This window comes from Netta rufina, assembly GCF_964035555.1.
Source record: "Netta rufina genome assembly, chromosome: 26".
Classification (NCBI taxonomy): Eukaryota; Metazoa; Chordata; class Aves; order Anseriformes; family Anatidae; genus Netta; species Netta rufina.
In genome coordinates, this window is record NC_140150.1 from 5235467 (window position 1) to 5250909 (window position 15443).

The 15443-nt window shown below is 49.7% G+C and overlaps 2 protein-coding genes across 3 annotated transcripts in view; both read right to left on the reverse strand.

The window, feature by feature from the left end:
• The window catches only part of BLTP3A (bridge-like lipid transfer protein family member 3A), a 34744-nt gene extending 27021 nt beyond the window's left edge, over positions 1 to 7723 (reverse strand). Inside the window, exon 1 of the mRNA XM_084301973.1 lies at positions 7600 to 7723. Within this exon, the coding sequence (XP_084158099.1) occupies positions 7600 to 7643 (44 nt within the window). The 5' untranslated portion in view covers positions 7644 to 7723. The remainder of the gene's footprint in view (positions 1 to 7599) is intronic.
• Positions 7724 to 9978: 2255 nt separating this feature from the next.
• Positions 9979 to 15292, reverse strand: SNRPC (small nuclear ribonucleoprotein polypeptide C). Of its 2 annotated transcripts, none has more exons than XM_084301826.1 (6): positions 15229 to 15292; positions 14792 to 14834; positions 14012 to 14120; positions 12561 to 12650; positions 11335 to 11439; positions 9979 to 10350 (listed from the first exon to the last, which is right to left on the reverse strand). In XM_084301826.1, the coding sequence occupies exons 1-6, from the start codon at positions 15234 to 15236 to the stop codon at positions 10226 to 10228; spliced, it is 480 nt and encodes a 159-aa protein (XP_084157952.1). In that variant the 5' UTR covers positions 15237 to 15292; the 3' UTR covers positions 9979 to 10225. The 2 variants fall into 2 exon arrangements, with proteins under 2 accessions (XP_084157952.1, XP_084157951.1); XM_084301825.1 differs by having other exon boundaries at positions 12561 to 12653.
• Between the last annotated feature and the right edge of the window lie 151 nt (positions 15293 to 15443).

Below are 15443 nucleotides of genomic sequence, written 5' to 3' on the forward strand. Positions count from 1 at the left end.
TCTGTAAAGCAAGCCACAAGTTAACCTGAAAGGAAAAGAGGCAGGGTGTTCTTGGCAGGGGTGGATCTCCACCTCGCTGAGGAACTGTTGTGCTATTTCTAGCTCATCGGCTCAGTAAAGTTTAAATGCCAGCTGCCCCGTGCTCTGAAATCTGGAATGTAAACCCTCTTCAGCTGCCAGGGAATTTCCCAAGGCTAAACCTCAAAGTGAATAACAACCCAGAAAAGAAAACTAGGAAGAAATATATAAGCAAATACAGCGTTTCCACTCCTTCTTGCCAGGCAGAAGGCCCGCTTCTCATATTCTAAGCATTATTTATCTTGCAATCCAATCTGCATTTTTATTTCCAAACTATAAAAAATAAAAGCTTAGGACATAATTCAGACTCAACTGAGCAGCAGTGGCAGAGGTAAGAGCTCAAGGAGTCCAGGAGAAATAAAACAAGCGGAGAAGTCATGTTTAATAGTCTCTTTTCTGGGCACATTGCTCAGTTTGAAGAGTACCCACTGTGCAGAGAGGTTCCACAAGGCCAGCAGACCCCGCCGCTGATGTGAGAATACGTCCAGCCATGCTTTCCTCCTGAGCTACCGAAGTGCAATTTGTTTTTGCTGCAACAAGACTCTATTTAGCATTCCTGAAATGGCACACGTTTATTTTGAGCTGAGTGGAAGTGGTTGGAAACACCGGCAGCTCACATAGGTTTTGTCAAACTGACAATTTGGTTCTTCTGGCAAACTGCAGCAGAGCAAGGCTGATCCTGGAGATCACTTTCTGTGAAAGGTAAATGCCATCTCCCATCATGTGCGCGCTCTCCTTCCCCATCCCTATTTGAACAAAGAGTTAGTCGCTGTTTATTAACTGACTCCACAGTACCCTGAGGTTCTGCTTTTAAATAAAGAGTTCCTCAACATTTACATTTTTCAAAAAATGTAAAAAAGGCATCAAAATGGACTGGTAAGATAAGAATTTTTCCAAAGAACAACATTAAAGGGTTTGTAGCCAGTCTTAAATGCTTTGCTAGACACAGCACTTAAGTATTTCAGAGACAAACTTATTACCTCTGGTTCAGTGCTCAGCACCTTGGGAACTTTTTGATTGCCCACAAAATAGCAGCAACTGCTGGGAAAAGAGACCTGACAAAGCTTCGTTCTCATAAACTGGCTCAGAGTTTCTTGCTACAAAGCATTTCCCCCCAGTTCCTCAAACTGGTTCTCTTTGCCACTCTTCCCAGGGCTATTTTCAGAGCATTGTACAAATGGGCTCGTTAGCTTTATCTCTGCTTAACCAGCGGGAAGCTTAAGGCACCAAGCGATTAAGTGACTTCCCTTTAGCCACACGAAGTGTCACACCACCGGTGGCCACGAGATCTGGCCGACAGTCCCACAGCGGGTGAGCCGCAGCCATCTCGTCTGCCCCCAAATCCTTCCTATTTTGGGGCTGTTGGGGCAAGCGTCCTGCCTGTCGGCCACCTGAAGGTCACGGCGTGCTCCTTCCATGTTCAGGGAGGTCGTCCACACCTGAATTACCTGCTCTCTGCAACGTCCTCGTGTTGCTCAGATCCTCTCTGGAGGTGCCAAAATTACGCAAGGCCTGTGGGGACGCAGCCACGTCCCTCCTCTGCTGTCATCCGAGTGCCGGCTGCAGGGGGGCTATGGGGCCCTTACCTGGCGCTTCCTAAAGCCTCCATGATTTGGGTGCTCACCTGGCACCAAAGGGACCACCCTCAGGAGGTTTGGGGATGACACCACATTGGGCAGGACTTTGCAGGAGGACCCAGCCAGGCGGGGCTGAGGGGCCGCATCCAGCTCCATGGCCTTTGACAAGGGAAAGCACCAGGGCCTGTGCTTGGGGCACACCAAGCCCAGGAGGCTGGAAGGGGGCCTGGTGAGACCCTGCCTCGATTTTGTGTTCAGCTGTGGGCTCCTCGCTACAGGAGGGACATTGAGCTGCTGGAAGAGCAAGGAAGCTGTGACAGGACTGGAAAAGCAGAGTTACAAGGAGTGGCTGAGGGACCGGGGGTTGAAATTGTACTTGAGGATATTGGAGGTCTTTTCCAACCTTAATAATTCCACGTTTCTATTACCTGGCTGAACAGAATGCGCTGAAAAGCGGGAACAGAATGCTCTGCAGATGGAAAAGTAATGGCTGTTTTATCATCAATTTCTAACTGCCAGCAGCTTTGTGGTTTCACATGTTTCCCATAGCTGCAACGGCTATTTTAGACAAATTATGGTCCTCAGCAGCAGGAATTTCCCTCATCGCTGGAGAAGACTATTAAAGCAGCTAAAGCCAAAATTGCAACGCGAGTGTCGATTCCAGCAGAGACTGTCCCAGGCAAAGGTCTTCCAGAGGTCCCTTCTGCCTCCGTCATTTCATGATTCACCGACTTCATCAAGCCATTCCCAGATGCGATTTCACTGCCTTCCTCCCCACCCACCGTGTTCCTTCAGTGTCTTTCAGCTAATTTAGAATCAAGGTCAGGAAGCTGGGAGAAACCTGAAGGATTAGGCAGTAAGCACACACCTTACGCTGGCAGCAGATCTTTCTGTATCAGGAAAAGGCGATGGAAACCCTCTGACTGAACACACCAGCACTTCACTGCCACTGCAAGGCCACAGCTGCAGCGCAGCGCTCGAGCACGCAGCAATGCTGCAAAACGCTTCAGGACGAGAAGTGAGAAGTAAAAGGACAGAGAACGCTGTGAGAAATTACCCTCTGAAATTTCCAGATCGCAGCTTTTGGCCAAGAAACCGTACTGAGGAGCAAAAAAAGAGCTCCTAGGACCTGAGGAATTCCCCACCCTTTGTGTCAGGGAAGCGAAGCGTCTCTGATAACGTAATGCGACCTTCTGCGGAAGGCAGGCCGCAGAGCACATCTCAGCAGCTCCTGAATAGCAGAGAGCCAGTGCTAGGGGTTTTTTTTTGACTGATGAACTGCTTCTGCCTCTTCTCCCCGTGCTTTCTGAGGCGGAGGACGGGTCCGCTCAGGATAACACATCTCAGTGGCTCTTGTGCCATCGCCACCTCACAGAGGCCAGTGCCCGTGTTCAGCTGCAGTGGCTGTTTTGTCCTGGCCAGGCCTGGGGCAAGGCAAGGCTGCAGGGTTTGAACAGGGGCTCACACAGCTCCCGACTAGGCGAGGAGCTCATCCACCAGCCCCACACAGCAGCAGGGCTGACATGCCAGCAGGTGCTCCTGCGTGTTGTGCCCAGCTCCGAATTCCCTGCACGAGGAACGGAAGCAGCGAGTGCTCGGAAGGGGCAATAATACAGGAATTGTTAGGGCCAGGAAGGAATCCTGAGACTCTTAGATCCAAGTTATGAAACGAGAGCCCACAGAAGCCTATTCATTCCTAGCTAGGCGCGCTCTGTGACACCCACATCTTCCTAACTGCTAAATTGATCTAGAAGAAAGACACGCCTCAGGCTTGCTTGGTATTTTCCTCTTATACACCAGCAGTGGCTTTATCTGCAAGGATTACATGCAACTGCAAACAAGAAAGGGGAGGAGACAAAGCAGTCTTGTCTGGAAGAGGGGATATTGGACTGAACCACTGTGAGCTGAGAGGAAAGGCTCTGCTGAGACTCAATCCGGTTTGTGAGGAGTTACACGAAAGAAATGTCACTTCTGGCTGCGAATCTGACCTACATTTCCGAGCAGCAGAGTACTACACCCTGCGCGTGGTACTCGATTGTTTTGTTTTCTAGGATATTTTTTAATTCTGTTTCTGAAACCAATCTGATTTCTCCAAAAAGGTGGCTCCAGTATTGCGTTACACAGGATGGTGCTGCAGCTGCTCCCATGCCTCATGTTCTGCGGTCTGATACCTGGACAGGGAAGTGACAATTGGTAGTGGGATCAATAAACGCGGCTGTGCAGCCTTGCACCTGCCAAAGATAATTTGGCTTCAGCCTTCACCAGGAAGCTTGCACTGTCCAGCACTGTACCCTTCACTCAGCCCCTTCCAAAACCATGGCAAGGAGGAAAATAAACCAACCGACAGAAGCAAAGCAAAGTGCAAAACACAGAAAACCTTGCTACGAACCCTGTCCTACACCCTTCCACAACTCCCAGTCTCGCTGCACAGCAGCTTAGCACCTTCTCACCCCAACCAACACAAATAACAGCGGCGGAGATCCCAGGAGTCTGGAGGTCCAGCGTTAACAGCCTGGCAGCAAAGCAGAGCACAAACCCCCCCGCCACTCATGTGCTGGGCTCAGTTCAGGGAAGAGGGGCCTCTGCGAGCTTCAGGCCCTGTTCACAAGCACGGTGCTAGCTCAAACAAAATGAGCAGCCCGCCGTCACCTCTATGTCTGCTGCTCACATCTGTCAGCACCCAGCCCAGCTGCTGAAGCGCTGGCTCAAGCGCTGCCCTCCTCCCTCGGTGAACAGGTCTAATTTCCCCTCTTGTTTTTCCTCCGTATTTTCTCAGTGACTCAGTGCTGATGGTATCTCAGCCAACTTTGCTCGCTCTCCTGTTTCTCCTCTGCTGCTTCCTCACCCTGCTCTCAGACACCTGAAGCTCCCTTTCAGCTGCAGCTCTCCAGGGCACTGCCAAAGCCAAATCCAGCGGGGTCTCCTTCCCCTTCCCAAGCACCGCACCCAGCTCCCTGCTGACACAGCTTTCCTTGCCGTCAGAGCCTTCTGACTCAGTGGCTCTTTCAGGCTGGCCCTTTGGAATTAGAGCATACAAAGCTATTATCTATTTTCTCCACCTACATTTTATTATTTTCTTCCAAACATAGGGATTACACGTTGCTTTTCCTCTGGAAACCAGGTAACGTGCCGAACTGGATGGCCTATCAGGCTGGAGTTATAACGACTCTCCAGAAGCTCACATGTTTTAGTGCATGCAATAAAATTGTCACGAGACAGTTGTCAGATGCAGCAGCGAGTTAAAGCTTCCTGATGCAATTAAACAAGCAGCATTTTGATACGGATTTCCACTGCAGTGCTGAGAACTCTGAAGCCCTGAAGCGTTACATTGAGTACATTCGGGCAGTCCATATTGCCTCAGTTTCCCTGTTTACCAAAGGGGGATAAATTCCACCTTTATAAAACCACGAGATTTTTTTAATAGTGCTCCCTACAGTTGAAGAAAATACAGTAAAAGGAGGCTTCTTTCAAACCAAACCAGGAGGAGGAAAAGTCAAATCACTGCTTTTATTTTAAAGCAATCACTGTCATGAATAATTACAGCCTGGTAAACACAACTGAAGTACTGCTCTTGTAGCCTCGGAGGCATTCAAAACATTCAGGTTCAAACACACACCAAGCAGCTGATGCTTCAGCAAGCCCATTCTCAGGGCCCTTTCTTCCAGCCGTAGCGGGTTCGCTGGGATAGAAACACCTCCTGCAGAACACGCAGCCCAAATGCTGCAGCCAGCAGAAGAACCCAAAAGTAAAAACCACCTAATCTGTTTTCTTTTCCAAGCTAAAAATAGGACAAAAGACTGAAAAGCACAGATGGTGGAAGCGATGCAAGATTTTAGGTTCTTCTGTTCTAGGAATTTAAGCTGCCAACACCCGACACAGGCTGAGCGTTATAAAAGATGTTCGTAACTCGGCTCTGTCACCGGTGGCCAAACCCAGCTTTACAGATCTCTGCAAGTGACCCCTGTCATCCTCTTTGACATGCATGAGGCTCATTTAATCTGAACAGTTGGTGTGAAATAACTCTTTCATATTTCCCTGATCTTTCTGCCTCTCTGATCCCTTCCTTGCAAATTTCCAGATAGAGCAGGAACAAAAACACACCCCATGCAGAAACGGCTTCAAACGAAGACATAACAAAAGGAACAAGGAATTATTTCATATGCAAATTGAAAGCAGAAAATAAAGGCAGATTAATGATTCAGTAGCAAAATTCTTCCGGGCAAATGAGCAGAGCTGAAAGAAAAACCCAAAGGGAGTGTGAAGCTGAGGTGTTTGGAGGAAACAAAATGGGAATGGAAAAGCATCGTGTTTTTTTACACACTAATCTGTGTTCAAAACGCGTTTCTGCAAAGCATCCACAGTACTTATGCAAGAGAGGGGCAGGATCAGACCAACCACCACAAACGGCAGAGCAAGTTCAGCTGGCAGGAAAACAGGTAAAGCCCCAGGATTTGTTGTGACCTCCTGCTCTCCCCAGACCACATGCAAAGAGGAACGCAGACAACAGACACCACAACCGGCAGGGCTGTAGGGAAGAAAGGGGGCACTTGGAGTGGGAAAGTGCAAGATACAGCAGACTGAAAAAGCAGAACTAAATAAAAAGATTAAGACGACTAAAACCACCAGCAACTAACCTAGAAGAAAGAGAACCATGTAAAAGAACAGCACAGGCACCTTTAATCCTCGAAGTGGTACCGAGGAATAAAGCTGAGCTCTTTTAAGAGACCATTAACAACTGCTCTCATCTGCCTCTCCCCGTTACAAACGCTTCTGTGCCTCCCGACAAGGTGACTGAACCTGCAATAAGCATGACGTGCTGCTTTGAGGTGGAATGAGACAGAAAGCTTGGAGATTTGTGACATCAGATCTAGCAGAAATTCCCTCAAATTAGTGCACTGAACAAGCCTCGCAGCAGGCTCTGCTGCACTCCGCTTCGGTGCCGTGCCTGGCGAGCTGGAGCACTGAGCAACTAGTGAGTCAGAACCGCTGCAGACGGGCACTTCACCGAGGAGACTGCTCGCTTAAAGTTCGCAGGGATTCTTCTGAGGACCCAGAAACCGTCAGGATTTACTGCCAGCCTCCGAGCAGCTGGGACAATACGGCCTTGGAGCGCCAGGACACACGGGGTCTGACTCCTTGCTCCAGCACTGTCACCCCGTAACCCTGCTGAAGTCGCTGCAGCCCTGCGCAATCGCTTCCCCACCAGGAAAAACAGATTAAAAAATAGATAGGACGTGATCGTCTGCAGCTCAGAAGGCAGAGAGGAGGAAAGCAGCGTGCAATGCTGCGCCTCCGTCAGCACCCTCCAGCTCTTTACGTGTCGTCACGTCGCTCCGGTCTTTCGGCACTGCAGGGGGAGGCCGTGCCCGAGGCCATGGGGCACGAAGCAAAGCGTGGCGGTCCCGCAGCTCCTGGCCTTGGCTTTCCTCGGGGAAACCGAGGCACCGCAACTCGGCCAAGGTCAGCCACACTGAGGAGCCACACTTCCCGAACGCCAGACTCGGGTACAAAGCGCAACCACCCCGCGGTCCTGTTCAGTGTACCTCCTGGTGCCTGTCATGAACTCGGCTGGAAACGCCACGACAGCCTCAAAAACACCCAAAGCCAAGTGCCTGGGCACATCCATCCTGCTCCTCCTGGGGCGCGGCACCTCCTTCCTTCTCCCCTCGTTTTTTTTGGGGGGCTTTTCCCCTCGCTCAGCCTCCCAGGAAGGTTTCCAAACCTCCCCAGGGTTTCCAAACGCCCCCCCAGGCTCCACAGCCGCCCCCCAGGAGGCAGCACCAGCCCCGGGGGGAGCCGCACAGCGCCCGGAGCCCCCCGAGGGGAGGCCGGCGGGGCAGGGCAGGGCAGGGCCTCCCCCCTCAGCTCCCCCCGGCCTCCAGCCCCGTGCCTCCCCCCCACAACCCCCCCCAGCCCCAAGGGGAAGGGGCTGCGGGCGCCTCACCGGGACAGGTGCTTCAGGATCTGCTTCTTGATGAGGCCGGCCATGCCTCACACGGGGGGGGGGAGGCTCAGCGCTGAGGCCGGCGGGGCTCCATCGCCGCTCCGCCGCCGCCGCCACCTCCTCCCGGCCCGCTCCGCCCCGGCCGCCGCCTCCCGCTCGCCCCCTGCCGGCCCCACCGGGCTCGGCCCGAACCCCCCCGGGGGTTGAAGGCACCGGGGGCAGCGCTGGCAGCACCGCGGCCTCGGGCCGGGCTCGGGCCGGGCTCGTCCTCCACGCCCCGGGGAGGCCGGAGGGGGGCAGGGTGAGGGCGGGCGGCCCGCAGCTCCCTGCTCGCGGCTCCGTTTCCACAGCGGGTGGAAAAATCCACACAACAGCTGAGGAACCTCCCCTCGACAGGGACAAAGCTGGGCTTAGAATCACACGGTCAGCAGGGGTGGAGGAGCCCCCCAGGGTCACCTGCTCCAAGCACCCCCCCACCACTGTCCCCACTGAGCCGTGTCCCCAAGCACCAGCCCCAACCTCTCCTGGAGCCCCCCCAGGGACGGGGACTCCCCCACCTCCCTGGGCAACCCGTCCCAACGCCTGCCCGCTCTGTCTGAGCAGAAATGGCTCCTCATTGCCCACCTCAACCTCCCCTGGCACAGCTCCAGGCCGTTCCCTCTGCTTCTGTCCCTGGTTATCTGCGAGCAGAGACAACCCCCAGCTCCCCACACCTTCCTCTCATGTAGCTGTAGGCTTCAGGGTGAACACAAAGAGGTGTGAGACTATCTCAGGACAGCCAAAAATAACCTTTAAATGTCGGAAAAAAAGTCAAAAAAAGCGTTCAGCATAAAACAAGGTAACCGGTGAGGCTGCTGGAATGAAGAAAATGCCTCAGTTCAAGCAGTTTCTGCGCTACTCAGTTTATGGCTGTGTTGTAACCCTTTGATGGATGACAAGGAGTTGGGCCATTTCACACGCCAAGAGATTGCAGGCTGTACTACAAAGGAGCATTTTGCCTCCAAGGCTATGCCCAACAAAAGCAGCCCCACATAAATGATGACATTGTTCTTCAAATAAGGCACTGGGGCATTAAACTGATCAGTCAATCCTCTAACAAGAGAGCCATGTGCTTTGTACTTGGCTACACACGTTGTTTTAATCTGATAGCAGGATGGTGGGGGGACAACTCCAGCAGAATATTTTTATCAGAGGTCAGTGGTGATCATCAGTGGCTCCTGCTTAGTTTTCCCCAAGAGACATCGATGAATGCTATAAGAACCTGGCACCTGTCCGGCCTGCAAGTGCTGTGCACTGCACAAGTCCACTACAGAACAGCAGAGAAACACAGGCTTGGGCTAGGCCCTGGGATGCTGCAGAGGATTTTTCTCTTGTATTCATTAGCAGGGTTAGTGTATCTTATTGTAGAAACAGCCTCTAACTTCTGCTTCATCTCAATGGTTGTTGAACACACCTATTAAATACTGGGCAATTAAATATTTGATGTCTCAGCTACGCAATGTGCTTTATAGACGCCTTCAAAGCATGAGCTCCTCAAATAAAGTCTCATCTGATTCAACTGTCCTGTCCTAGAGCAGACAGCAGCTCAGGAGAAGAGCCCTTGCAGTTCTGCTGACCAAACACTTTCCTCTAAGATGCAAATTACTCCCACGCTTTTGTATCGGATACAAATATGCCAAGAATGAGTTGGAAAATTCTGCCTATTGAAACAGATGACAACCGACATGCACAGAGCAGTTGGTTATGCAAACAGAATAAATTCTTTCAACCCATTTGGAGTTGTACACCTGCATTAAGCAGAGCTCATCAAAAAGCAAAGCCCTTTCAAAAAAGGGGCCTTGCAAAATGTCTTCAACATCACATTCCTTGATGAGAAGAAAACTGGGCATTAACAGCTACTGACTCAACAGTATCTGATCAGCTCTGATAACTTGGGTTCACACAAACGCCTCAGTAGCAACAACAAAGCAAAAACATGGTTTTCAGCATCAAGATACTAACTACAATACCTTATTGTAAGAATCAACCTTTTAACAGCTTCTCTTTGTTTCCCTCAATGAAGGATCAGCATTTTATTAAATTGATCCTATTTTGTGTTACAGATTAACATCATCTTGCTGTCTCCTCAGTTAGATATCACTGCACTTTTTTTAGTGTTACATTTTTGTTCTAATTAAAAATGTGTACACTTGTTTTGAAATTCAGAATTCAGAATACAGATACTGATATTTCTCTCCAGGGGTATAACATGAAAAAAATGTATCAGAGGACTTAGGAAAAAATATAACTAAGTAGAAGTTCAGCGCTAGTCAGGTAGAGAGGGTGCAATTATAACTGATATTCTGCCAGACAGAAAAAATACACAGAGTAAGAGTCAGATTCTCCACATGTAAACCATCATCAATGTTTTATTTCAGTGGGGGAAAATAAAACAAAAACAAAAACCAGACTAGTTACAAAAGCATCAGCCCAGTGTGCATCTAGGTCAAACCGTCTGCAATTTGAAACAACAGCAGATTTCCTCTACACACTGGTTTCATATAAAATCCTCGGGACATAAGTCTACAGCATTTTAGCATGTGGAAGATCATAAAATGAAAAAAGCCACGGAGCTCCATTTCCACCTTTATCTGTCTGGACGGGTCATGCCTGGCCTGGTTGGCACCATCATGGGTCTTGAGGGCGGTCTCATCATTGGGGGCCCTGGCATCATTGGCATGTGTCCTCCCATCGGTGGCCTCATCCCTGGAGCTACAGGAGGAAGGAAAATACATTAGAGATAAGCTCTGGGAAGCTTTGGAAAAGCTGCAGGGAGTGTGCACATTTCTCCACAGCCTCCAGGGAACTTTCACTTTGCACGCGTGTAAGCTGTGATCCAGAACCTGTCTGAGATGGATTACGTTTCCCTGAAGGATACCAGCAATTTTAGTAGAGGAAGAATCAAGTTCCTGGGTTATATGCCCAGTTTTGACAATATTCACTGATATATTATTTCAACCACTCAAAAGAGACACTAGCTTAATTACTGCATTGGAAAGTTCATTTGGAACACTGTACTGCAAAATCTTCCAATTTAGTGTTTGAAAAAGGCCCAGCATGCTTCTCAGAACTGAGTAATGGCATCAGCCATGAAAAGCAGGTGCTTAACCAAAAAGCACTGAGAGAGTGGTTTCCATCCAGCTTCTCCATTTATTGTCAGACACTGCCTCATATCCCAGACCATGCACATATTTTGTGCCTTTTTAAAAAAAGAACACTTAAAGAACAGTTTCTACCAGCAATAATTGCAAATACATTTCCCTACTTTTGGTGTGCACGTGTATATTCCTTTAGATTTGTTCCAGTAAGTGCTTCAACAAACGTCCTCTGAGAACTCTTCAAATGCCAATAAGCTCAAAAGCGGAATAGATCAAGACGTTTCAGTTTACCTTTGCTGTACAGAAAAACCTTTTTAAGGCACGTGTTCTCTGGAACACATTATTTTAAGACATTTTAAACAATAAAATTCATCTACTGCTGAAATGCATCTCTTGTGCAAAAATGTAAGTGTTGCAACGATGGAATACCTAAACAAGTAAAGACTAAGACCAAAAGTAGGAAAACTGCAATTTACCAAGGCAGTAATTTCAACCGCATGCCAGGACTAGCAAGCGCCCTCAACAAGCAGCAAAAGAACTTAAATTAGCAGCTGTCAGACTGCTCTGTTCTGAAGAGAAGACTCATTTGCAGACTTACCAGGTCCAACAGGCATCATTCCGGGTGGAGGCGGGCCCATCATTGGCATCATTGGTGGCCCACCCATATGAGGGGCTGGCATCATGCCAGGCCTGGGGGGACCAGCTGAACACAGACACAAATCGGTTACACATCCGCCCGCTCTCACATTCATCAACAGTGTGAAAGAGTTAAGCTTTACAGGAGGTTTTAGTAATTAAGAGGACTTTGTTTTGCAATTGTCTGCCTTCATTTTTAGTTTCAACCTTTACTGCGGGTGACAAAAAAGTGAATTGGAGGAAGAATACGCTCGCTATTATTTCCAGCTCTGCATATCTACTGCAGATAAACTGCCGCTTCCCACAGCAGGGCTCTCTGTGCAGAAACGGATCACAGCAGTTTGCCAACCAAAGTGCAAGACAAGGTTATCAATCCTACTATATTCTTAAAAAAAAAAAAAAAAAAAAAAAAAAAAAAAAAACCCACTGTACTGCAATGTACATGAAGCTATCTACACAGCAGCTACGAGGCAATGAGAGCACATTAATAAAATTCCATTAATGTGCTCAGCACTAATGAAATCAGCTGAAGATTAAAGAAGATTGAAGAAATACTCTTACAGTGCATTCTATTACATTTTGATATTGGCAACCTCAACATTTTTTGCTTGATTTCAAGCTAAAAGGACTATTTTTTTTTTTTAATTGCATCCAGCTCTAGGCCCCTCAGTTAAAGGGCAAGGAACCTGCTTGAGAGAGCCCAGTGCAGAGCCACAGGGGTGATTAAGGGAGGGGAGCATCTCCCTTATGAGGGAAGGCTGAGGGAGCTGGGTCTCTTTGGCTTGGAGAAGAGGAGACTGAGGGGTGACCTCATTGATGTTCATAAATGTGTAAAGGGTGAATATCAGGGGGATGGAGCCAGACTCTTCTTGGTGACACCCAGTGATAGGACAAGGGGCAGTGGGTGCAAGCTGGCACACAGGAGGTTCTGCTTAAATGAGACAAAACTTTTTCATGGTGAGGGTGACAGAACACCAGAACAGGCTGCCCAGGGGGGTTGTGGAGTCTCCTTCTCTGGAGACATTCAGAACCCAGCTGGACATGTTCCTGTGTGACCTGACCGAGGTGTTCCTGCTGTGGCAGGGGGATTGCAGTAGATGATTTTTCAAGGTCCCTGCTAGTCCCTAGCATTCTGTGAAACTCCATCTCTCGGAAGGTCTGCCCTCACCGCCAGAAGCAGAGACTTACGGATGCTGGGAGGGGGCGGTATCATGGCTCCTCCAGGGGGTGGCGCTGAGAACGGCGTCGGTGGAATTTTCCCTTGCTGGAATGCAGCCGCTACATTGGGGGGGAAAAAAAAAGAAAAAAAAAGAGAAAGAATCCCAGAAGAAAAAATAGTTACTAAGCAGAGGAAGCTCCTGTGTCAACGTTCCTTCTCATGCCAAGCATTCAGAACATACTTAACGTCATGGTGCACACTCATTTGTTCTTACTCTGGAACAAATCCCTGGTTTACACTGCTTGTCAAGATGGAAGCACCTGATATTCTTGAAGACAGTTATTACAGTAATTACTCCAGCTGAGACTAGAGAGCTCCAGGATGAATTTCACACACCTAGCTGGAAGGTGGATAGTAGAGAAAATATATCACATGATTTGCAGCTGTAACTTTCACCTAGGATCATTAAATTAATCCATGTTATCATGAAATAGGCCAATGACTTAGGCAGGTGACAAAAAGCATGAAAAAGATCTAACGAGAAAGGGAAAAGAATAAATTCAGAAGACCTGAATTGACCAAGAGGAAGGCAAAAGACGTGAAAGCTGGAAGCAGCTAAAGAAAGAAAGTTGCCATAAGGTTAACCTGGCACTTGTTTTTGTCCCATTCAGAGAGGAAAAAAACATTATTTAGAGAACAGGTGAGAAGAAGAGAACCCCATAAACTGACAGAGGAAACATTTTGCACTTTATTCAAGCCTACAATAGCAAGAGAGGAAAAAAATCAACATCCCTTGAGAGCTGAGGTCAAGCAACTAGAATATGTAAATAACCCACAACATTTCATACATTTTAATGTCCATTTTCCTACCTTCTGGTTTTCTTATTCACGCTCTTTACATAGAAGTGCTACTACCAACAGAAGCAAAAATAAAATAAGTTTGAGCCCTAGAGGGATATCTTATTTCTCTTTTTAAATGAAGGAGCTAAAAACCTGCTATCAGATCTGGTGGAACACCTAGAACAAATTTGTTCCACAAGTCTCTTCTCATGAAGGCTTGCTAGCAAAAATGTTGTACTTGAAGATTGTCCTTGGAATTTAAGGAAGTTTGTTTAAAAACCAACACCCCAAGAGGGCTCTCGCTCTAAACCCCCAGCCACATGCCCCTACCCCACAGTCTCGTGCTACGCGAGCTCGTACGACACTGCTGGCAGTGCTAAATGTGAGGGGAGCTACAACCCTCAGCCGCAGCACAGCAATGCCTGCCTGCAACGAGTCCTTGCAGCCTCTTACACGGGGACCCACACTCAGACAAGGTCAAGATTCAAATCCCAAGTGACACTCTTATTCACGAGTCACAGAGCAAAGAACCACCAGGGAGCTGATAAAGAACCAGCAGGGAAAATAGGAAGAAAAGAACTTGGAGGACAGAGAGCAGTAACAGCAAAGCAAACGAAGATCACAAAAGGATTCGCCTTACTTGTTTTATCAATCAGGCTCTGGGCTTGCTCCTCCATCCATTTCTGGTAGTAGTCCTTCACATTCTCTTTGTGCTTTCGGCCACTGCAGTGGGTTTTTCTCACAGAGGGCTGAGGAAAATGATGTAAACTCAGAGTTTATATAACATCACATAAAATCACAGTTTACTGGGAACTTTGGTAAAACTTAAACGTATTCTCTCTGGAAGCACAGAACTGCTTGGTTTCTGCATACACTCAGAGGCCAGGCGCTGTGCCATGCCTTCACGTACAAATGACAAGCATCGAGCCAAGTTTTCAGGTGAGGCTGCGCTGACACCAAGCCAGCTGCCTCCCACCGTGACACCCAGGATTGGTGAGTGCTAGCCAGACTCCAGTCCCTCCTGTTCCTGTCTCCTTTTCGAGCAGGACATCACAGTATTTCAAACATCCTGGGTTTAGTCTCTGCAGGGTTTATTTCAAGTGCACGTGATCGCACAGATAAATTAACGCAACAGGTTCGTTACTTACCAACAAACCAGTGGAACACCTTGGTATTTTGAGTAGCTTGGGCTTACTCTACTTACTCTTACTTGGGCTTTTGAGTTGCTTGGGATGTGGGGTTTATTTTACACACGCTTAATATGAATTAATGCAGATCTAAACGAATCCCTGCAGATATGGCTTACAGACAAGCAGGCAGCACACCTCACTGCCTCAGACAGCCCATTTGTAGCCTGCCCAAGTTCTATTTTCATGCTCTCGATCCCAGAGGCAGGTGTCGGCTGAAGGTGAGCGCTTACCGAGTCGTGCGTGAGGTACGTGTCGCAGTAGTCACAGTAAAACCTGCGGAGGCAGAAGGCCCGTTAGCGACCGGGGACACCGCTCCGTGCCGCGGGGGCTCCCCGGGGGGCTTTGGGGGCGCTGGGCTGCCCCGGAGCCCTTTCCCTTTGCCCCCCCCACACTACCAGAATCCCCTCCAGCAGGGACACGGGGCCGACACGGGACCCCCAAGACCCCCCCAGGCCGAGCCCAGGACCCCCGAACCCCCCCAAAACCCCCCCACAACCGGGTCCGGGACCCCCCGAGCTCCCCACAACAAGGCCCGGGAACCCCCGAACCCCCCCACAACCGGACCCAGGGACCCCTGAGCTGCCCCCAACCGAACCTGGGGACCCCCTGGGGACCCCCAATTCCCCCCAGCCGGGCCCGGGACCCCCGCGCCCCCCCCGGGTCTCACTTGGGCATGGCGCTCCCCGCTCCCCGCCACCGGAGCCGCCCGGAAGTGCCGCCCCCCCCGCACCGCCCCTTCCGCCGCTCACCCCCGGCCGGCTCCGCGCCGAACGGTGGCCGCCGAGGGACAGAAGAGGCCCGCGGGGCGGCCTTCGCCTTCCCCGCTGCTTTAGTGCCCGGCCCGGGGCTGGGGGAGATTTGGGATCCCTGTGGGGGGTTTGG